The 24,576-nt window shown below is 39.0% G+C and overlaps 1 protein-coding gene across 2 annotated transcripts in view; it reads right to left on the bottom strand.

Moving 5' to 3' along the window:
* Positions 1–705: 705 nt before the first annotated feature.
* The window catches only part of AGTR1 (angiotensin II receptor type 1), a 44,023-nt gene continuing 20,152 nt past the window's right edge, over positions 706–24,576 (bottom strand). Inside the window, exons 3-4 of one of the 2 annotated variants that reach the window (XM_032631679.1) lie at positions 15,937–16,083; positions 706–1,854 (exon numbers count right to left, since the gene is read on the bottom strand). In XM_032631679.1, the coding sequence (XP_032487570.1) occupies positions 729–1,808 (1,080 nt within the window). In that variant the 5' untranslated portion in view covers positions 1,809–1,854; positions 15,937–16,083 and the 3' untranslated portion in view covers positions 706–728. The remainder of the gene's footprint in view (positions 1,855–15,936; positions 16,084–24,576) is intronic. The other variant, XM_032631681.1, reaches the window with a different exon arrangement.

Raw genomic sequence — 24,576 nt, 5'->3', positions numbered from 1 at the left:
AAATACATATGCTTCTCAGATACGAAATAAAACTAATATGGCTAGGAAGACACTACTACCTGGGACCAGAATAACACCTTGACAAGTAGTTTAATTTTTATACATGACTTTAGTAACATCATTATACAGATAAGCCATTTAGCAGGCATGTTTTGGCAGTGTGAATCTATAAGACACTGGTTGAATTTCACATAAACTCCTGCAACCTGACAACTACTGCTTAGCAAGTCTTTGCATAAAGTGTGCAGTAGCAGGTACAAGTGGGCCCCAGTTGCTAATAGGTAAATAGGCACAAAAGCTTTGCTGCCCTTTGGAAGTTGGGCAGAGCAATCTTGAGCTCTGATCTCCTGTTGCTCCTCTCAAGTTTTAACATATTCTAAGTACCTTTATGTGGAAATCAAAAATAACGGAACAAGAGCAGACTGGGGAGATGGCATTTCTACCAGTAAAATTTTCCAAATCAACACACTCATCCAGTTTCCGACATCATTCTTTGAGTGGACATCGTCTATCTAATGCAGAATGTGGCTTTGCTTTGTTTAGTTGCAAAGGGAGAGGAAAGCTTTTGTTCAGCTTTTGTTTAGAAAAGTCAGTTCAGTACACATAATCGACTTTCTTCTTTAATTCTGAGAAGTAGCTCATGCTCATTTGGTAGTGAAGTGCTGTAGAGGAATGTTTCTCTTGCTCCTTCTTCAACAAGATGACTTCACAGACAGGTTTCAAGTGTGTCACTCAACCTCAATACATGGGACAGGCTTCTTGGTAGATGAGCTTCCATTTTCTGAGGGGCGGTAGGAAAGTGTGCTCATTTTTGTGGACAGGGTTGAGTGGGATTTGGCCTTTGGGGGAATGTATTTCAGAAGCTGGAGAAAATGTTTTTTAAATTTTTTCCCCAGGAAGCCATAAAAGAGAGGATTCAGGCAATTGTTAAAATAAGCTAAGCAAATAGTGATGGGCATGGCGGTGTCGACAATATCTGAAATTTTACAGTCATGTATGATGCCCAACTGAATCAATACATCCAGAAAAGTGAATATTTGGTGGGGAACCCAGGAAAAGAAAAAGAAAAGCACAATTGCCATAATTATCTTGAAAATATCATCTTTTCTTGGTTTGTTCTTCTGAATTTCATAAGCCTTCTTTAGGGTCTTCCAAATAAGAGTATAACTTGTAAGAATGATCAGAAAAGGAAACAAGAAACCCAGTATATTCTTGGTTAGGCCCAGCCCTACGGGGAGGGTTGAATTTTGGGATTCGTAATGGAAAGCACAAACCGTGATATTGATATTCTCGATGAAAAATACATTGCGGTGGATTATAGTTGGCAAACTGGCCAAGCCAGCCAGCAGCCAAATAATGATGCAGGTGACTTTGGCCACAAGCATTGTGCGCCGAAGGCGGGACTTCATTGGGTGCACAATAGCCAGGTAGCGATCAATGCTTAGACATGTGAGTAGAAACACACTGGCATAGAGGTTGAAACTGACGCTGGCTGAAGCGATCTTACATAGGTAATTGCCAAAGGGCCAGTGGTATTCCATAGCAGTGTAGACAGCCCATAGTGGCAAAGTCAGTAAAAAGCATAAGTCAGCCAGTGCTAAATTCAAAAGAAAAACACTGGCCACAGTCTTCAGTTTCATGTAAAAGTAAATGACAATCACCACCAAGCTGTTTCCAAATATTCCCACCACAAAGATAATACTATATAAAGTGGGGATCATGACAAATATGTAATTGTGCCTTCCAGCTTTGGGACAGTCCTCTTGGATTCTTTTAATACCATATTCGGTGGAAGAGTTGAGGATCATTTTGATCTCCTGGGTTAGCTGGTCTCAGACACTATGCCAAATGCACCTAGAAAAAATACAAATGAAAAGGTAAAAAATTTTTAACTTCCAGTTGTAAATGAATGGTTTTCTTTCTCAGTCATTAATACAGTAACTCAACTTTAGTTTTTAGGAAAAAAATTAGATCATATTTTCTGGAGAAAAGCTGTGAACTGATAAAACCTAAGATTGCACATTTAAATTCAGTTTTAGAACATATTGCTTTTCTAGGAAATGATAAAGATCCTGCAGACAAGTAGATGTGGGGTCCTATGTGAATACTTATCTAGGTCCTTTGCCTTTTTTCTAGGAGTAAATCCTAGCTTCCAAATTGATTAGAAAAACATAATCTAAATCTCAGAAAATACTACTGAATTAAATTAGTTATTCAGAAAGACTTGAGTTTTTCCTGAGGCTAACTAATTTGTCTTTAACCTCAGAAATGTGACACATCCGTATCTTATTCTTTGAACCATTTCTTTCATATCACAGTCTTAGGTATAAAAATTATTAGCATCCTCCCTTAAGTGGTCTGAATAGCTGCCTCTAGGTTCTGAGGAATTGATTTAAGAGGGGATACAAGGGAGGGCTCAAGGCTTTGGGGAACAGCATTCTTTCCATGGTTTTCCAGGTCACTACAGGTAGTTACCACTTACTCTTTAACTTCCACCCCAGCTAGCAAAAGGGCCCGAATCTCCTAACTTTTGTGCCCACAATCCATTTCTGTAGTTAACTCTGAGGTTACCCGGTTGTCTAACAAGGATGTCAAACAAATAGATTAGGTCAGGATTATCAATAAAACATGTGTTTTGGGGGGGCTCAAGATAGCAGCAGTTCTTTAGGATTTTAGGAAGAATCAGATGCTCAGGAATGAGCTCCGTAGAGACTTTTGCAAATATTTGCTCCAATATTTTACATAATCAACAATCAAGCCATTCATTTATGTGATTTAGAAAAGCATCATATTCTGCCCTAGACAAGAGTCTAACAAAAAACCCTTGGAAGGGAAGCTGAAGATGCTGTGAGGATAACACGGCAGGGTGTGGCACAGGCAGGCTCCGAGGTGAAGGCCAGCCCTAGGCACAGGCGAGGCTGGCCAGGCAGGGTAGTGGTGTTGGGTAAAGACCCTATTGCTCCACCAGGAGTGGGTCCCTAGATGAGCATGGGCGTGCTTTCCACTTGTAGCAGATGATCCTGGGTAAGGAGAGGAGCAGGAATAAGACATTAATAGTCTGCCCAGGATAGCTGCGCTTGGCATCCAGGAGAGCTGGATGAACTCGCGCACTTAAGGTGGTGTCCATCTTGGTGCAAAGTGGTGCTATGAAAAGGATGTGCCTCAAGTAGCCAGATTTTAAGAGGTAACACTGGGAAAGAGAGGTTCTTAAGTGGCCTCTTTGCCTCCCCCAAGGCGGTGGTTATTCTCGCTACCCAAGTTTTTGGCTCTATGCCCTCGTCTTGTACTCAAGACTATATAATCGAAATCCCTTTCTTCTCTTTTCATTCATGGGGGCATCAGCATCCCCCAACAGGCAGGTGTCACATCATCTGTGGAGCCTTCCTGACTTGTCTGGGCAACTGGCTGTTCATTTTTTGTGCTGCTTTGGCACTCTTGATGTAGGTTTTGACCTATATATTACAATGGTATGTTGACATATCTGTCTTCTCCACTGGTTTGTCAGTGGCTTGAGGGTAAGGCCTGTTGGAAGCATCTTGTTCATTAGTATAGGCCCTGACACCTTCCTGGAAGCAGATGATAAATGTCTGATAAATAAGAGAGCAAGTGGACAAATGAATGAGTGAATATTATATAACTTAAAGCTACAAGTAGAGAGTATTGAGACTAATTTCTAGGGGCTAATGAAATCAATTTACATTCTGCTCCCAAAGAATCTGACAGAAAATACTCAGTGTCAACCTGGGCTTCACCTTGGATAACAAGCCAAAACCCAAACCCAAATCTAATCCCAAACCAAACCAAACCAAACTGACAAAAAAAAAAAAAAAAAAAAAAAAAAAAAAAAAAACCCTTGGCACTTTTAGAAATCTGTAGTTTACAAAACAGAAGAAGATAAAAATAAGGAATTGCTTAGTAGAAACTAGGGCTAGGCTCTCAGGAAGGTTTGACCTACTTCTTCCTTACCCAGAAGGATTTCTCTACACTTCCCTGATTTTTTCAGTTTTTAAAAAAGTCATAATTACTGAAATTATGCCAATTTAAAAGTATAAATTCATTTAGGTAAACAAATATTCTCTATTAAAAATTAAATGCTTCTTAAAAAGTCTATGAGCTAGTAGTCATTTATACCTTAAAGTGGATCAATTTACTTATTTGCTCTCCTTCTAACATCTAGTCGTGATAAGTTGGATTTTGCCTAGGAAAAAATTGGAAATGTCAAGGTTAAAGAATCTCAAAGATTAAAAGTAGCCTGGGTTGAACTGAAAATAGGGCAGAGTTAAATATTTGTTTCAGTTTGGGCATAAGGGCACTAAATGTTAGGAAGGAATAAACTGGATTCATTAGGATTCCTTGGGTGCCCTGAGCTTGGGTGCACAAGGGTAGGGAGGAAACTCTCTTTCCTCTCTTGACCTCACTTTGAGGGCACACAACTCTTGCTGGTCCCATTTTTTGTCTAGAGGGGGTAGAACTTTATTGACTAGGCTAGAACTATAACCATCATTTATAAAAGAATTTCAGTGGAAAAATTTGCATTTGAAAGGACCAATTTATAAACGTGGTTTTGGACTCCAGTTCCTTCACATTCTGAGGTCAGCCTTTTCTTAAGTTTCCATCGATCCATATTGACTAATATTTAAAATGTAAAAGGTTGTTCTGAACACCTAGGGAAACATCCCTGGAAGTTTGAATGAGGTATATATTATTTTAATGAGTATATTATTTGAGAAACTCTGGGCATAGCGTTGAATATACTAACTGGAAGGACATTTTATATAAATGTTTATATAAGTAATGACCAAAACTTCCTATCTAGTAAGGCGTCGGGGAGAGGAATTTCAGGGGATGAAAATAGCAGGAACAAGTACAAGAAAGCAGAAATGCAAACAGTGTATTCAGCAGGCAGTCATCCATTCGTTCCATATTCACTAAACACCTACTGTGTGCTGGGGTCAGGGATGCAAAGTGAATAAAGTCACAGTCCTTCTCCTGCTTTGGATGATTTGAGTCTAACTGGGGGGACAGGAGCCTTAACGCCAAAATTATCTCCACTGTGTTGAATACTATACCATACCAGAGGCATGTGGAAAGTTCTGTATTTTTCACTGACCCAGCTTGATGGTGGGAATGTCCAGGAGTTATCAGGTACATTTCCCAGAGATGGCACTTGGACTTTGGAGGATGTATGGGAAACAGAGTGGTTAGAAGTTAAAGGCAACCACCTGGCCAGCTAAGGTGGAGTAGAGATTTCGTTATTGCTTGAACTTTTCCCTCCTTATAAATGTCTGAAGCTTCATCTGTGGGAAACTGCTCTTGTAAATTTACAGATATTGTACAACCTTCCAGGCAGGGGTGTGGGTTCTGAATGTGTACTGGATGGGAGGGTGACACAGGCCATGCTGGTAGGTAAGAAATATTGTTCTCTTAGTCTGCACTGTTGCCACTCATAGGCTTCCCTCGAGAAACCTGGTTCTTGAGAAAGAGAGAAAATGGAACGCTTATGATTGGAGTCACCTTAGACTGATGATAAACAAGTGGTAAAGAGTAGGGTGTTTTTCTCTTTGAAGCTTGAAAGTATGCTACTTTGGTGAGCAGCTGAAGGAGAGAGAGATGTGATCTCCTAGGACACCAAACTTTTGAGTCCCAGAAAGCAGCTACTTTTCTGTTTCATCCTGCTGCTTCTTCCAGCAGGGTTATAGGCAGGTAGGATACTGATTAAAAACACAGGAGGATCCACCTCTCTTTATTTCTGGGTCTCACTGTAGCTTTTACTCAGGTTCTGTGGTTTACATGAATTCCACAACATCATTTCCTCTTGGGGTAAAACAAGATGGAATTTGGAGTCAAAATGCTTGTAATGGAAACTTCCTTTACCACTTACAAATCTGTGTGACTCTGGATAAGTCACCCAATTTTTCTCTGAACATAAGCCTCAGTTTCCTCATCTGTAAGAAATGGGAGCAATGATTCTTACTGCACTTAATTATTGTAGTAATTAAATGCAATAACTTGAAAGTACTGGGCCTATCTTTCAAATAGTAAGTGTTTAATAAATGTTTTATTTGAATCTTTACTATTATTTTTTTGAATGCAAGGCAAGTGCTGACTCAGCCATGGATCAAAAAAGCATGAGAGATTTAAAAAAAAGGTTTATCATTGGTAAGCTTTTGCCATTAAAAGGCTAAAAATACCATGCTGTTTTTCTTTCAAAGTATGAGTAAAAAATAATCTTAAGCAGATGAATAAATATGACATGAGTCAGGTGGGAACTTTCAGTCTGCTACAAACACAAGGTTAGTTCATGGTGGCCACACCACAGTTATCTACTGCTTGCTTTAGTAGGAGTTACCTTTCTTTTTTTTTGCACTACACGGGCCTCTCACTGCTGTGGCCTCTCCTGTTGCGGAGCACAGGCCCCGGACATGCAGGCCCAGAGGCCATGGCTCACGGGCCCAGCCGCTCCGCGGCATGTGGGATCTTCCCGGACTAGGGCACGAACCCATGTCCCCTGCATTGGCAGGCGGACTCTCAACCACTGCACCACCAGGGAAGCCCAGGAGTTACCTTTCATTCCTTGACAGCTTCCCTGGTTCTTAAAAAGGAACCTAAGAAAGAAGATTTTCTTTCTTTTTTAATTCTAAGAATATTTCCCCAAGACTTTTGATTAGAATATTAATACCTCCTTAAGCTTTTAGGCAAGCCGAAACCAATCTAATTAAATTGTTCATTACAAGCTCCTTTTTTAATGAGTTTGCAATCTGAAGAAAAAAAAAAAAATACCCCGAAGTTTCCTGTGATAATAAAGAGAGAACTAAACGACCAAATAATTATATTTTAGGATAATCTATCAGAGTATCTTTCTTTTTAAAAAAATTCTATTTAATTTTGTTATCTCCTTTTATTTATTTTTTAAAAATATTTATTTATTTGGTTGCGCCGGGTCTTAGTTGCAGCAGGAGGGCTCCTTAGTTGTGGCATGTGAACTCTCAGTTGCGGCATGCACGTGGGATCTAGTTCCCTGCCCAGGGATCGAACCCAGGCCCCCTGCATTGGGAGCATGGAGTCTTAACCACTGTGCCCCAAAGTATCTTTCTTAAATATCAAAAAGAGTAGGCCAGTGTTTGTTATTTGCCTGTAGTGCTGGACAGTTCAGTACACCATCCTGTTCAAAAGGCATTCTCTTTATTGCTCCTATCTTATAATTCAGACATCAGATAGCAACTGTTTCTGCTCCTGTGTGTTCTTCCCCTAGTAATGAATGAGGCATTCTACAGGGAACAACTGTTAGTATCCATTTGTGAATTCACTGAATCATAGAAGTTGGCATTCAAATTTTTAGGGTTTCTACTTGTTTCTTTTTCAAATCCACTTGTTCTTATTTCTTAACCTTCTGTTCTTATTTTATGGGGTCTATTTCTACCCTTATCTCCTTAACTGTTCTGAACATCTGTATGTGAAGAGCCCCTATCCAATTGCTTTACTATTTGTAGTTCTTCAGGTATAAATTCTATTTGTTTCATCTGTAGACGCTCTTTCTTGGCATTGGCCTTTATTTTAGGTTTCATAATCTTTGCGAGTTATCTCTAGTAGGAATTAACTTCTTTAGTAGGCCTGAGTGGATGGCAGTGGTGGTAAAATTTCTGCTTGGGCATACAACACTCACTTGATCTGGAAAAGCTTTTAATGCCAATTCTCAGCCTAGTTTCCAACCCCTTACTTTGCAGCAGATTAGGCCCTCTACCCATTCTCAAATTTTTGCCAGTCTGCAGAAGTTCTCTTAGTCTTTGGTCACAATGGGAAGTAATTTTCCAGTCCTGGCTTTAACCAGGAAACCCAGTGTACGTGGCCTTCAGTACATGAGCTTAATGGCCTTTACTTCCATTCTGGTAAAGTCATTAGAACTTTATCTCAGCTGTGTATCTGGTGTTGGTTCTTCTCTGGCCCCTGTGGTCTCAATTCTTATATGGAGCTGTAATAGGATATTTTATGTATTTAGAGAAAAAAGGTAATATCCATGATTGCTTAATCCATTATCTTCATCTTGACTGCAAGTTGCCCTACACATTATTTGGTGATAATGGTTAAGTTGCTTGGATCCAGTAAGCTTTGAAGTATAGTCCTGTCCCTCTTCTTGCGCTCCCTGCCCCATCCTGACCTTTGATGAAGCATCCAGCCTTTTTGGGTGACACTCTCCTCCAGGCTGGTAATCCTGGCAGCCATGAAGAAGGGAACGTGGCAAAGAGCCTGCATCATAAGGCAAGTGACCAGAATTACTCTCAAGTCAGATCCACAGGAGAATGCAGTGCTTTTGGTCAGCAATCCCAGCCCAACTTCTCTATGTTAAATACTTTTCTTGGAGATGATTCTGTTTGCCCCTGCAATTCCCAGATTAATCTTTCTCTTAACACAAAAGATACTTTATTAAAATTATTAATGCCATACTAATTACATACTTAAGATTCAATCTCTTCAAACTTAATGAATGCAAGTGTGGTATGTCTACGTGGTAAGTAGTGGTGTCTGGCCCTCTTCCTAAGTCAATGTCATCCACTGTGGCCTGCCCTCACAAGAAATGAAAACAGTGCAAGCTACATTTTTATTTCTGCTCATACCATATGTAACCAACTGTAGTGACGGTGGTTAAATATTCTGTCGTCCTCAACCAGTCCTCCCCTTTGCTTTGTCCAAAACAGCCCAAGAACCTAAAGAACTCAGCTTTATTTAAGAAAGGAAATTCAGAAGTTCCTTCCAAGTTAGGGTATAAATGTCAAGGAAAGTAAAATGTTAATACTAAATTTTTGCCTCTTGGAAATTATTCAATACTTTAATATCTAATAATATAACACTAAACTACAATTAAATTTCTCTCCACTCGAGAAGCTCCAATTTATCATAGATTATAGTTTAAACAAGTCGGTTGTGATGAATATCCCAAGCTCCCCAAACAACTCTCTTCATTCCTATGCTATTTCCTCCCACTCTTGTCTATCTTAAACTCTTGGCTATTTCTGTAGTATGATTTTTTTTTTTTAATTTCAGAAAGGAAAGATAGGGATGAAAGATATGTGATTAAGTCTAATCAGGTGCTTAATAATCTTCCTTTGACACACTGGTGTTAGTAGAAAATATTCTTCTTATGTTAAATATAGAAAGCAATGGAAGGTTTTTCAGTGAGCTTAGAAAGAGTAGTGTTCCAGAGATTAGGAGAAAAGGAAAATAACATCTAACTTGGAAGAAAGCTTGTACATACATGAACCCCTGTCCTTTACTACTTCCAACTTCCTCAAATTTATGGACTCATAGAATCTCCCTGAGGGAATCATAACCACATTTCGAAAGATCAGTATCTTGGCCATCAAGGTGGAGGAAACCTCATTTTTAATATATGGCTTTTGGAGACTGCTTACAAGCTTTTCTTTTTCTAAAGATGAAAAAGGCAGCTCCTAGGTGGGCATCTCAGTCAACAACAGCTCCTTTATCCAACTTGTGAACAAAAGCCCGGATTTCATCTGTGGAGCCACTCCACATTTGCTTCTTTGAGACTTTAAATCGGGAGCAGACACTGCTTATTTCATTTCAAATTCCACTTTAAGGGGTATAAGGAAAGTTATTGGGAAGGAAAGGATGCACTAATTAATTTATACCCTTAAGAAAGGATGATAATATTATAGCATTTGTATTATGAGTTTTATGTTAGAGGTTATGGCATATAACCATATATGGCATATGACATGGCAGTTCATTTCAGATTAAAGTTTTTAATGTTATGCAAATCAGATAACCATAAATTTTAAATGAAGCTAGAAGGATTAAATAGTCAGTATATTGTACATGTTTCCCCAGATTACCCAGTGTCCTAATTGAAGCAGAAATATTCTTTGGATGATAGTCTACAAATTGGTCCTGCACAATGTGTAAGGAGACTTGGGTTCTAATTTTGGCTTTCCCACTCACTAGCAAGGTGACCTTGAACCAGTCACTTAGCTTCTCTAGGTTTCTGTGTCATTGGGGAGCTGGTACATGCTTCAGAAAATCTCCTGAAACACTGAAATTTCATAATCTCTCTCCTGAATAGGTATACATCTTTTGTATACAATCTACAAAAGATATATATTAGGTAGATATACAAAAGGTATACAATAATGGCTGGACAAGTAGAAATTACCCAATAAATAATTAAATCAGCCAGCTATTTGTCTCTTGATACAGATATTATTAGTGTCACGATGAGTTAATAACATTCTGTAATTAAATATAAAAACTCTTTTTTATTTAAAATGAAAAGAATTTTACCTTTTACTGAAGATGAATAAAGAAACTCTACTTAAGCTCCTTATGTTACAGTGGCAGTGCGTTCCCCCCCCCACCCCATTTTTTAGATTAACTATTAACCCAAAGAAATGTTTCCCCAGCAGAGCATTTAGATAGCTGGTTGTGACTCCAGGATGAGGTCAAGATTATAGGTTTGGGCGCCATCTAGACTAGCTGTTTTCACTCCATTTATGGTCAAAGACTATGAGCCTCTCAGGCATCCCTTGTGTTATTCACTGGCAATTCCAGGTGAAAGGGTAAAGACAGATTGATTCATGGCTGCAAGTCAAAATTAAAAGTATGCCCTGCAGTTAGGGAGTCAAGATTATATCATCCTATGAAAAAGGTGGCACAATATGTTATTGTTAAAATAACTTATTCAAAATGAACCTATTCTCAGATTCTCTGTGGGGAAAATACAACTTTTTAAAGTTTAGCATATACTCAGAGTGGTTCAGTTGCCCAGATAAAACATAGAGGTGAGGGCAGAGGAACCTCACAGTAATATACTATTTAGAATAATACTTCAAAGTATTATATTGTTGGTGTTTTGATGAGCTAAATGGACTTTTGTGCCAAGAAAATGAATTCTGTAAGGGTTATGTCCATTTGATTTTTATCACAGAGTTACATTTTTTTTCAAATACAGTTTCATATGCTACTTTTAATTTTATTTTTTACATTAAAATGTCATAAAAACGGAGAGATATTAGAATGGTTTGACAGAGAAAGCACTGGAATAGAGTCCTGTCCAATGGCTTGTTTTGTCACTAAAATCATACATAGGTAACTTAATCTCTTACTTTGTTATCCCTTAAATATTACAAAGTATTTGGAATGGGAATACCAATACCTGTTCTCACCTCTGTTTCATAGATTGTTAAAAAGTAAGGTCTTTGGAAGGTATGGAGACACTTTGAAAATATAAGCTTTCTATAATGCAAGGATAAATGAAATGAACTTCATGAAAGAAAACTCAGAACTTCAAAAGATTCATGGAATTTTTTTCATTCAGAAATTCAGCAGAAATATTTTTGATTATTGTAATCTAATGCTTTTACTTCAAGAATTATAACAAGGTACTTGATTAATGCTGAAAGGTAAAATGATAAGATATTGTATAGCTTCTACATTTACATTGTAGCAGCAAATGTTTGTGTACAACGTGGGACCCTCAGGCTAAATCTGATTGACAGATATATTTTCTTTGGCCCCCAAAGTGTTTATAGCTTTTGGGATTTGAATACTCTGTGGTTCACTAATCCCCACCATTCTCTATTTTCTGATTCTTTAGGTCAGTGCTACTCAAAAGAAATACAATGTGAGCCACATATGTAATTGAACATTTTCTAGTAGCCACATTAAAAAATAAAAAGGAACAGGTGACATTAATTTTGGTAATATATTTTATTTAACCCAATATACCCAAAATACTGTCATTTCAACATGTAATCAATATAACAATTATTGAGATATTTTACTTTTTTTTTTGGTACCAAGTCTTCAAAAGCCAGAGTATAGTTTGTTTCTAGCACCTCTTAGTTGAAACTAGCCACACTTCAAGTGCTCAGTCACCACTTGGGGCAGGCCACTGAACTGGACAGCACAGCATATGTGCTTCCCTCACGTAAGTCACCTACCTAGCCCTTCTAGCAATGGTCCTGAAAATGTGGTCCCTGGAACAGCGGCGTCACCATCACCTGGGAATCCCTTGGGAATGCAAATCTTAGGCCTCACCGCAGACCTACTGAATTAGAAACCCTGTGGGTGAGGTCCCACAAAATTTTAATGAGCCCTCCAGGTGATTCTGATGCATGCTAACATTTAAAAACCACTGTCCTACTGGCATCTTCATTTGTAACCCTTGCTTATGTGCTCTGTGCCTGTCATGACTCATAGGCAAAACCAAATACAACAAACAACAAAAGTGCCATCAGCTAAAATGTTTTCATTTGGCCCCTTTGAGACATTAAAACCTGAAGAAATAGGGCAAATTCCTAAATGCAGCTTGAGAATTACACATTAAACTCTGTATTTCAGGATTGGAGTAGCTAAGGGGAGCCGAACAGGAGTCATCTAGTCAAATAACCCTTGCACCTACTCCTAGATGTCTGAAATTTCTTTAACTGGGGTGGGGTGGATGATACCCACATCTATGCCCCCATTAGAACCAAGATCTACCTGCAGGAGAAGACACGCTGACTCAGGTGAGAGCCAGAGTTAAGGTCATGGAAGAGCGTGGTGCTGGGAACCAAAGACCTGAATCAAGTACACGATTTACCTCTTACGAGCTATGAAGTTTTTAGCTTTTCACCAAACCTACGACTCATCTTATTCATCTGGAAAATAATGATAATGAAGTTCATGATAATGATGAAGTGAAAAAATATCTGTCCAGTCTGGCTCACAATACCATTGTGAACATCAAATGAGATCATGTATGTGGAGATGCTATGAGATCCTGTAGCTTTAAGACTTTTGTTAGTGTTATTAAAATCCACTGTGGTGTAAATGACCAATTTTTCCCTTGCAAGCGAATATGGATAAGAAGGATTGGAAAACTGCGTGTGATTCTGGAAGGAGAAGAAGCTAAAGGACCAGAAAGGGGTGGAAAGGCTCAGAGAGGGGCTTGAAGGCACTGCTAATGAGTTTCTTGACCAGTTTTTCCAGCTCTAATCATGTTCTTGAATACCTATATAATTTTAAAATATAAATTACAGTGATACTACACCACTGATTTTAATAAAAAAAAGTTTAGACCATTCTATCTCCCATTATTTACCTCTCCATTCATTTCTATGTGGGGCTACTTGTGTTCTCTAATTAATCACCCTGTGATAAGAGGCACGGATGCTGGGCCAATAAAAGGTAAACAACACTTTGCCAACTGAAAAATACGATGAGATACCGGTGACTGCTGCTTCCTGTGAAAACTTCATTAGCAATAAATGAGTTACCAGATGTCACCTATCAGATTTGAAATTAAAATATATTCCCAGTATTTGTGTGCAGTCTGAGCAGGACAAAAAAAATGAACTGTTTCCAAGAGAGCTGCATAAGATGCTGCACCTCTTTGCCTTCGATTGTTTGTTTCTCCTCTAAACGTAGAATAAATGCATCCCTTGGTTTGTACAGGGGAAATATAGCATTTCTGCATACAAGGTTAGGCAGTGAAGTGGCACATTACTCATACGGCAGCAGCTCTTTAAGGACAAGGTGAATGTTTTCAAACATTCTGTACCACACCAAGACCACCATCTCCTCTTGTTTTTAACTTTGGTATAGCAATTTCTGTCTTTTGTCACCTTCTCTTTCAGCAAGCAATTTCTGCTTTTATTACCAACAGTAAAGCTGTTCAACTCAGCAACTGTCAGCATTGACTCCATTTTTCCCCCGTTAGTGCTTCCTTTTTTTCATGAGATATGAAACCTCTCCTCTTGTTCTTCTGGCTGGCTAAGCCGACTGCGTTCTGGTCCTCAAAGTCACAAGCCTCTGATCGGAAAGCAACTGTGGTTAAGGAGGAAATCCCACAGCAGGATATCGGACAGTACACTTTCACTTGAGCCAGCAGAAATTTCAAATGATAAGCCAGTGTGGTAGAAATATCTAACACTCTCTAGTTTTTATAAACAAGTTTTTTGGCAGAAGAAGGCCCATGTTCCTTTGCAATTTCAAAATCTCCATGGTTTTTTGGTTCCAGCTAAAGACCACGACTGTTCAAAACTGTTTATTTCTTTTCCTCCCTAGTTTATTTTTGTTCTTATCTCCTGTGAGATAGGTGAAACATAAATCAAATTAAGAGGGTGAACTTAATCACCCTCACTCCCAAGAAATATTTACACAGAATTTCTTTACACAAAGAAATTCCCCAAAGCACTTAAAAGCTTATTTCTGGGTCATTTACTACTCATCAGATGCTGGGGATGCAGGATCTACTGCCCTTTGACCTTCGCATAAAGGAAGCCAGAACATCTTTGAAATAATTAGCTACATCAATGGGGAAAATGTCAATTTAAACTTTTTAACTGCATAACTTCAGCACAAAGTTACACACAAGTGTTCAAATAAACTTATTGTTTAATACTCTTCTGTGCTTCAGCTGGTATCTGATTCACATGGGGGACTTATAATAATAGTGGCTTAATATTAACAATAGGAACATTTATGATTAGTTGAATGCTTACTATATGCCAAGTATTGTGCTAATTGCTTTCATCTCTGTAAGAGCCCTGTTATGAACTGAATTGTGTCCCCCCAACCCCAGATTCATACATTGAAGCCTAAATCCTCAATGTGACTATATTTGGAGATAGGGCCTTTAAAGAGGTAATTAAGGTTAAATGAGGTCTCAGGGTTGGGCCCCTAATCCAGTAAGATTGGTGTCCTTATTAAAGGAAGACACACCAGGAATGTGCTTGCACAGAGGGAAAAAAACATGTGAAGACAGTGAGAAGGTGGCTGTCTTCGAGTGAAAAAGAAAGGTCTCACCAGACACTAACCCTGCTGGCAACTTGATCTTGAATTTCTAGCCTCCAGAACTGGGAGCAAATAAATTTCTATTGTTATTTTGTTGTGGCAGTCCTAGCAAAGTAATACAAGACCTATGAGGGAAGGCACCATTATTCCCACTCTTCAGATGAGGAGACGGAGGCTTAGAGAGCAGGTCCTTACATTTCTGACATTCTAAAGTTTCGAGGTTCAGTTCTTTTTTTTTTTTTTTGTAAGGTCATCTCTATATACTCTGGTTAAGTGCTTCTCTATCAGGTAATTTTGCCCTCCAGGGACATTTTGCAATGTCTGGAGACATTTTTGGTTCCGAAAACAGGGGGAAAGGGAGGAGGGAGTGTTACTAGCATCTAGTGGGTAGAGACCAAAGATACTGCTAATCATCTTACAAGGCACAGGATAGACCCCTGCAGCAAAGAATTATCTAGTCCAAGATGTCAGTGGTACTGACGTTGAGAAATCTTTCTGGTCTGGACTTTGTTTTTTCCCCTTTCAATTCTTGATGACCTGTAGTTCTTACCTTTCGTGGAATAAGTTAACTATACAGTCTGTTTTATTGGTGGTATTATATTCATATCTTCCCAGGGAAACTATAGATCCCTCAAAAGATAAAATTCGGTCAGGTAGCCTTTAAATGTTCAAGGTCATGCTGAATACTTAGTAGGGGCTCTAAAATTGTGAGTTGACTAAATATCTGTTGTGTCAGATCATTCTAGAAATTATCCTCTCTAAGTATTTTCCAGAATTCTAGGATTCTGTATACAAAAACAATGGAAGAGAGAATTTGAGCTTAGATTCATTATAAGGGCTTCTAAGGATTTGATGGCTCTTACAGTAACTCCAAGGTTGCCTCTGGAGGAAGGCAGCCACCAGGTCTGGAAGTCAAACCCTGCCCTCTGGTGGCGTCACTGCCATAGGCAACTGCTGTGTCAATCTGAGTCATTAGTGTCTAAACTGACTGTACAATATTTGAATGTAAATTCATCTTTGCATTCACATTAGGCTTTTTTTCTCTACACATTGAATGTAGCCTGTCATCAAGGCTCTAATGAGAATTAAACCAAGTAGAGAAAAGTAAGAGAGGGGTAAGCATACCTAGTTAGAGAGGGATAAACATACCTAGTTACAAATGATTATCTCTCCAAGTTTGTCAACCAAAGAGTTTCAGTTACTTAGTTTGAGTCTCTGTTACTTGTCTCTTCTGCCCAACTGCTTTACTGATCCATAAGGGCAATGAGTAGTTGTTTTTGTAGCCGAAGAACATTTCTGAAAAAAAATAAAAGGGTTTCTAAAGGACCAATATTAATAGAGTTCTATGACCAAAATTTTAATTGTTTATTGGTTCCTGTGGTATCTTTCCCTACAGATTTCTTATTGACTAGTTCTAGAAGAAAAGCACCATTGTGTTTGAAATACCAGCTAAATCTGAGGAAATTATACTTCCCCCAAACCATTGAGGACTCTGTTCTCTCACTAGGAAAACACTGCTGTACTTCTTATCACAGAATGCAGCCTTTTCTGTATACTGATGCCAAATGGGTAACATTTTAGTGGGACATTTGAAGTTGTGATATGCAACTCCATGGGAGACAAACAAGGTCATTGAGAAGGTCTTTTCATTGAGAACATCAGAGCTTTCAGAAGACTCAGGCAGCCTTTCCTGGATAATTGGGATAAAACTGAAATAAAGAAAAAGCCCATAAGGTTCAAAAATAAGCAATCAGATGGAAACACTCAGAATTAGGAAGTCAAAAGATGTGGTAAATGCTGATGCTGAATCTTAATATATAAAACCAATAGTGGTGAGTAAAAAAGCAACATAATTTAAGAAGTTGAAGAGTAGAAATCAGTTGATTGCAGGGTTTAACAGAGGGAAAAAAAAGACTGAGAACAAACAGTAGTCTGGAACTGGGGGGTGGAGGACTTGGTGGCTTTTTCTTTGCCGTTCTAGAAATTGAGACCTTAGGCAAATCATTAAACCTTCATTGGACCTTGCTCTGACCAATGGGAATGAGATGATAAAGCCTCTACCTCTCCCTTGTAAGAATGTTGTAAGATTCTATGTTTAAAATAATTTCCTCAAAAGATAATTTATTATACTCATTCAGTGTGAACAGACTATATACCATAAAAACAAGTTTAATATATGGCTGAAGTGGAAAGCTAATCTATATATCAAGAGGTATATATCCAGTACTTAGAATTTTAAAAGGGAACATTAATTTAATTAACGTTAGCAGAGTCTGGTGGCTGGCAGGCATCATGGGAAACAAACCGTAAGCTTTGCAGTCACAAAGGTAAGATCCTGGCTCAACCTCTGACTAATCTTGTAACTGGCTAATTTATTCATCCTCATTGAGCCTTAGTGTCCTCATCTTTTAAAACAGGATAAAAACTTGCTGTTAACATGAGGGTTAGATACAACATGGGGGAAAAAAGATTGCCATATATTAAACACTCAATAAATATCTTTTTACTATCATTTTATATATTCTCAATATATATTCATATGTCCCCACCAAATACTAAGTGAATTACCCCATAAATTTATATATATGTATAAGTTGTCACATTATTACACATGGCTAAGAAACAGATTGGCATGATGTTAGAGCTCTGTCAATACAATACAGTATGGTGATACAATTTGTTGTTAATCCCATAAAGCAATGTAAAGGATCCAGGAAGGATCCATTTTTAAAAGAAGTGAAAGTATGAACACCTAAAGTGTAGATGATTTTAAGAGTACTTTAAGCTGGAGGGGGGAAAATACCATGCTATAGACCTTTGGTTGATGAAGCATACTTAAACTAATTAAATGGCAAAAATTTCCTTCAAAGTGTAGGATTGAGAGAAAAAAATATCTTTGCCAACAGCCCCCCTAGTATTCATATGTCTCTTCCTTGAATTATCTGACTTAGCATGTGGTAATTGTTGTTTTTTAATATGACTTCATGAGATTCACTTTCTAATAATTATAAAACACTGTATTAGTTCTGGTAATAACATTTTTTTGTTTTTGCGGTACTTGGGCCTCTCCCTGTTGTGACCTCTCCCGTTGCGGAGCACAGGCTCCGGACGCGCAGGCTCAGCGGCCATGGCTCACGGGCCCAGCCCCTCCACGGCATGTGGGATCTTCCTGGACCGGGGCACGAACCCGTGTCCCCTGCATCGGCAGGTGGACTCCCAACCACTGTGCCACCAGGGAAGCCCCTGGTAATAACATTTTTGATATTACTTTATTACTATATAAAATAATGGAAAAACAAATTAGGCTAAATATTTTTGTACTCAGAATAGAGCAGGCAGATTTGTGCAGTTCATTAGAACTTTGTGAGAATAACATAATATGCTAATAATTTTGGATATGAAGAGGTTCTGATACAGAGAAAATATGTCTAGGAATCAGTCTGTTTCAGTAGGCATTGTTATATGCATGCCAACGATCCGCTTAAAAGCCATTCTCTAGATAAATAACAAGCTTCATGTTACATCAACAAATTAAGATGTTCTCTTTACAGGAAAAAGTCATTCTGTAACTATGGACTTTCGATTTAGGTTTGGAGTGTAGTTTTGTCTCAGTGTAGATCAGGAAGTCACAGAAATTTCTGCTATAGAAGGAAATTTAGGGGTCATATTTATTGCTATTCTTCTTGAGAGAAATACAGGAATATATATGTACGCCCTTAGAGACACCAGGGGAGGCAGAGACAAGATGGTGGACAGGAAGGACTTGAGCCCACCTCTTCTCACGAAAACACCAAGATCACAACAAACTGCTGAATAACCATTGACAAAAAAGACTGGAACCTACCAAAAAAGATATTCTACATCCAAAGACAAAGAAGAAGCCATAACGAGACTGTAGGAGGGGCACGTTCGCGATACAATCAAATTCCATATCTGCCGGGTGGGTGACCTACAAACTATATGTATGCCCTTTGTCCCTGTAAACATACACAATTACGATATTCCAAATGGGGTCTTGGTTGTCAGGCTACCCAAGCAAAGTCTGTTTTAACCTAGAATGTAGTTGAAATATTATTCTCTATAGTTTTTTGCTTTTATTGAGACAACTTGAGTCAGAGATTCATAACATTTTGCTGCTGGAATGGGCCCTAGGAATTACATGCTTCAGGGTTCAAATGTTTAAATACTTATAGGGGCTGGGAGCAACAGAGATGGGTGAAGTGGGTATGGCAGTGGACCATGGTGGTGGACACTTCCCCTTTCTCAGAGGAGGTGGGGATGGGGATTCTTGATTGTGCCAGTGGTGATCAGGGGAAGATGCAGGCTGATTTTTTAAGATAAGCTGGAAATTTCAAATTTTACATGGAATATCCTATTTTGAAATATTTTCAACTAAAGCAAATGAGAAAAAATCAACACTGCGTGGAAGTAAACAGAACTCTTTTGCAGACCAAATTTGGTCCAAGAGCTGCCAATTTACAACTCAGGATCCAGGCCAACCACCTAATTTTCCAATTAAGAAAACAGACTTCGGGCTTCCCTGGTGGCGCAGTGGTTGAGAGTCCGCCTGCCGATGCAGGGTACACGGGTTCGTGCCCCGGTCCGGGAAGATCCCACATGCCGCGGAGCGGCTGGGCCCGTGAGCCATGGCCGCTGAGCCTGCGCGTCCGGAGCCTGTGCTCCGCAATGGGGGAGGCCACAACAATGAGAGGCCCGCGTATCGCAAAAAAAAAAAAAAAAAAAAAAAAAAAGAAAAGAGACTTTAAGCCCCAGCAAGATGCTGCAAACCCCCATTCCAGTGTTTTTATAATACACTAAATACTTGAAGTGTGCTGTTGTTAGACATCCCCCATTCCACTTCCACATTCAACAATAATCCATGACCAAGGAGTAGCAGGTAGTGGGGAAACAAAGAGATATGATGAGATGAGGTATTACCCACCCCTGCTCTCATAAGACTAGCCTGGTGCAGTCTGAGAACCGTCTCAGAATGGCAGCCGGTACTGCACCTCCCCGCTTCTTTGATCTTGCCAGCAACTTGCCTTTCCTTTTTCCTTTTTATATGTTGGTAAAGGTACTGTTAGGTTTTCTAGAGCTGTTGTTGCATTTCACTAAAGTGATGTCTCCATGTGGGTGAACACAGCACACAATCTGTGATACTTGGTTCTTGCACATCATTTCAACATCTACTCAAAAAGTATCATCTAGTGCCCAAAAGACGATCAGTAGTGAAGGGGCCTGATGCCATTTCATAGAGCCACAACGACCACATGGCCCTGGTTATATAACTGGTGATGAGGTGAGATTTTAAAACATTTTCAGTAGGTGCTGAAAAATACTTATTCTTGAAAGCTTCATTGTCGAGTAAAGTGTTTCTAAAGTGAACTGTGGTGCTCCAAGCATGAAATTATCTACATATTTGTGTTGCAAGGCTACGTTTGTGTTTTCGATACTTTTTTTCTAAATTCATTCACTGCAAGTTTAGGAACACGCACACACACAAAATACATAGAGAGAATATATCTGCTGTTAAGTGGGTACACTGACGGAGGGAATTACACAGGATTAATACTGGATGCATATGGAGCATTTCTGATGAACAGTAATATTTGGCTAGCATATACATTTCTTGGAATTCTAGCCCTAATAAAACTTCCTAGACAAGTAAATTGATTTTTTTAGCTTGGTTGGAAAGATAGTTTAATTCTCATGAGCGTATTTTGAATTCTGTAAAAGGACAACATGTACATTTTGGTTAATTGCCTCATTGGCTGGAAGAACACAGTTCATGGTTTTATACATAGTGCCTTGGATGGGAAGGGTGGGAAGCTTCAAAAGTATCAATACTAACTTCCATTTTAATTGTATTTTGGGTGAAGAGAACAAATTTCATGCTGTTTCAAACTATAGAGTTTTCATGTGAGATGGAAGATCGAGATGGAACATGGTGGTCTGATAATGTAAACTTTCTTATAATTAGGAAGGTGCCATGTTAAGGACTGCTAGTAGCGACTCTAATGAGGAGTCCATGCCAGAGTGGAGTGTCAGTCCATGGACAGTGGTGCCATCTGCTCCACGAGCCAGAGAAGGGCCTCGGGGCTGGGGGAGTCAAAGTGGGTTGGGAAAGGGCCCATGTGGAGCCCTTTGGGAAGTCTGTTGTCTTCAGCTGCTAAACCCCTCTTAAAAGGAAGTATTCATCCGGGAATTTCAGTATTAAGCAAGTAGTAAGTATGAGGCCACTGGGATCAAACTCATGATCCAGGGAAGAATATGGTGGGGGCAGTGGAAGGAACATGGTCATAATGTCTGAAGTCTTGGTTTGAGTTTTCAGCTCCAGAAATTCTATTTCAGACATTTGAATATTGTCCATGTCTCTTCAATATGTTCAGACTTTCGCCTAGCTTCTTGAACATATGGAATTCTATCATCTGTGTCATTACTAGGTCTGTTTCTATTAATTGATTTCTTTTCTATTTATGGATTTTATTTTCCTGCTTCTCTGCATGCCTGGTAATTTTTGAATGGATGCTAAGCGCTGTGAACTTCACCTTGTTGGCTATTGAATGTTTTTGTATTCCTACATAAATTCTCCAGCTCTGTTCTGGGAAGCAGTTACATTACTTGCAAACAGTTTGATTCCTTCAGATCTGGCTTTTAAGCTTTGTTAGGTGGGGCCAGAGAAGCATTTAGTCTAATTTTTTCCTATTCTTGAGGCAAAACCCTTGTGAATATGCTACCTGATGTCCCATGAATTATGAGTTTTACCCCTCAGGCTCGTGGGAACAACAACTATTTTCTGGCTCTGCTTGATCTCTGCCGAGTGTGCCCTCTAATCCTTCTGGGTGATAACTCACTCACATGCACTGAAACACAGGGGGGACCTTTCAGATTTCCACGCTCTTTCTTTGTAAAGCTCTCTAGCGTCTGGTACTCTGCTCTGTGATCTCTAGCTCCTTGCGTCTCTGGACCCCAGCTCCGTCTCCACAGCTCTAGGAGACCTGGGAGCTCCTTCTGAATTATCCTTTCTGAGCCCTGGCTTGGAGCTTTCTGCAGGCAGTGTGATCTGGGGCTCACTTCATTTGTCTCCTATCCCTCAGAGACTACTGTCCTTTGTTGCCTGGTGTCCACTGTCTTGAAAATCATTGTTTCTCATATATATATATATATATATATATATATATATATACACATATATATTCTTATATATTCATATTTATATATATATTCATATGTATATTCATATATATATATATATAATATTTTAGTAGTTGTTTTTGGTGAGACAGTAAATCTCTCTCACTCCATCTTGGCTAGAAGTAGAAGTCTCTGGGTTTGAGTTTGACCTACATCTTGTGTGCTATTTAATTTTGGAAGAATTACTTAGCTTCCTCGTCTTCTTTGTCTATTTATGAAATAGGGATAATAATATAATGATTAGGCAATGGGGTCATATAGAACATGTTGTGGTCTATAAGATTAGGCAAAGGAGGGCCTTCCCTGGTGGTCCAGTGGCTAAGACTCTGCGCTCCCAGTGCAGGGGGCCTGGGCTCTATCCCTGGTCAGGGAACTAGATCCCACATGCTGCAGCCAGGAGTTCACATGCGGCAACTAAAGATCCCATGTGCCACAATGAAGATCCCGTGTGCTGCAACTAAGACCCAGAGCAGCCAAATAAATAGATAAACATTAAAAAAAAAAAAAAATAGGCAAAGGAGCAGCCATACGTTGAAAGTGGACTTTAAAAAAAGACCTGCATGGGGTGCACCTCTTTCTCCCTCGCAGAAATCACCCGAGCTCTTTTCTCTTGCCCAAACAGGGATACTTGCCTTATTTGTTTGCCCTCATACCAACTAATGACCCTGCCCTTTACCTTGTAGACCTGCTGATGAAGGGTCTATAAGCCAAAGGCCACTTGTCTCCTCTCAGAACCCATGGGGCAAAAAACAAGTTTATCTGAAACATTTTGCCAAAGCTACACCGCCACACAACTGCAGTACCTCAACAGAGTCTATGTGACTTGTGGTTAAAAAAATCGATTTTTTTTCTTATTTACACCATAATTTAAAATAATCATGTTCGCCAAATTCCTGTGAAGCAGAATGCATAATACTATTAATTGAGAACATCTGTGCACAGTTATAAACAGAACTCATTCAGCTTATAGTTTAGTACTTTAACATTTGAAAAGAAAGTGTTATTTTTTTAAGGGAAAGATATCTTTCTTCTGCCATATTAAAATTCCAACTTACTAAAGTAGTAACATTGAGTGAAAAAATACTAAAATCTGTGGCTTTTTTTTATTACATGTTTATTTAGGCCAAACCAGTATGAGGCGGCTAGATTAATTACTTTTATACTGTTAAGTACTATACATAGTTAATTATTTCATCTAAGTCGTGTCTGAGCCAGATCTGTGAATTACTGTTCATGCAGGGCAATGATGATAATTTATGTACTCCCTCCATGCTGCAGCCTGTTAATATACTATTTTTGATTTGAAACTGGATGTTAAAAGTTTGCAGGAGGCTTTTCAAGACTACCCCATGACATAAGTTCTAAAATTATGGATTTCAAAATTAAGCTTGATAACATGCCATGATAGGAACTTATTTGGATGATGGATTTTGTCTGAGAAATGTTTTTCCCATATTTTACTCTGATCTGTTGACTCTTAAGGGTTTCAGCTTGTGCTTTTTATTCTGCCTGATTTTATGATGCGGATGTTACCTTGGGCCCTTAGTAGTTTTTCAGCACGCACAAAACCCAATCTCAGACACTCTCCCAGTATGGCTAATCAGGTATTTAATTGTGGTTACAAATGCCTAATTACTTCAAGTGCTAGAGAGGTGCTCACAACCACCTTGAACTCACCAAACTAAACAGATGACACTGAATCCATTCTTAAAATGTAAGGTCAACTTTACAATACTTGAATAACAGGTTCCCAGAGATTTTTGTACATAGTCAAGTGAAAGAGAACTTTAAAAGTTATATAAAGTCAAAAATTAAATTTTGAGATGCCATTGAAGTAAAAAAGAAGAGAAAGATGAAGAAATCAGTGAAACACAAAGTGTAATAAAAAATTAGAGATGTTAGAGCGTCTCCTCGCTCCTCCCGGCTGTGATCCTGGATGCCAGCGTTAGCATCACCTGGGAACTTTCTAGTAAAGCCATCTCAGGCCCCATTCCACACCTATTGAGTCAGAATCTGAATGTCAACAAGATTCTCCAGGTAGTTTGTGTAGCTATTCATGTTTGAGAAGCGCTGGTCTAGAGAGACATTTAATAATCACCGAAGCTTGTGCACGGATCCAATAGTTTGCACCTCATAGAGATGGAGAAACACCCCAGACACTGAGCCCCAGTCCAGTGGAGTGTGGCTGTCCCCATGGAGAGAACCTGGGAAAGGACAGGCAAGCAGTGGCTGTGTGAGATTCTCTTGCATTTTCACGGGGAGTTGGAGTTTAGAGTTTAGAGGAAGAAGAGTCTCATGGAGGCAAAACTGTGTGCCAAGGAAAATAAAATCTATTTTTACATAACGCAGATATCTGCCAGCTCCATTCATATAACAAGTGAATTGGACATTAATCTTTCAGAGGAAAACCAGTACAGATCCAGACTTCTCGCTGGGACTTTGATGGGAGGGGTCCTTGCTTTTGTCTTGGGAGAATTGAGAGCACCTAAAAGGATGGGAAGTGCTCCATCTTCCCTTGCTGCCCAGTATTACCTTTTTTTGATTTGTATGAACTATGTGAATTTTGCATTGTAATTGTAACTAGCAACAGTTTTG

Source organism: Phocoena sinus, chromosome 4, assembly GCF_008692025.1.
Source record: "Phocoena sinus isolate mPhoSin1 chromosome 4, mPhoSin1.pri, whole genome shotgun sequence".
NCBI classification, from domain to species: Eukaryota; Metazoa; Chordata; class Mammalia; order Artiodactyla; family Phocoenidae; genus Phocoena; species Phocoena sinus.
The sequence above is the reverse complement of the archived record's forward strand: the minus strand, read 5'-3'. Positions and strand labels throughout refer to the sequence as shown.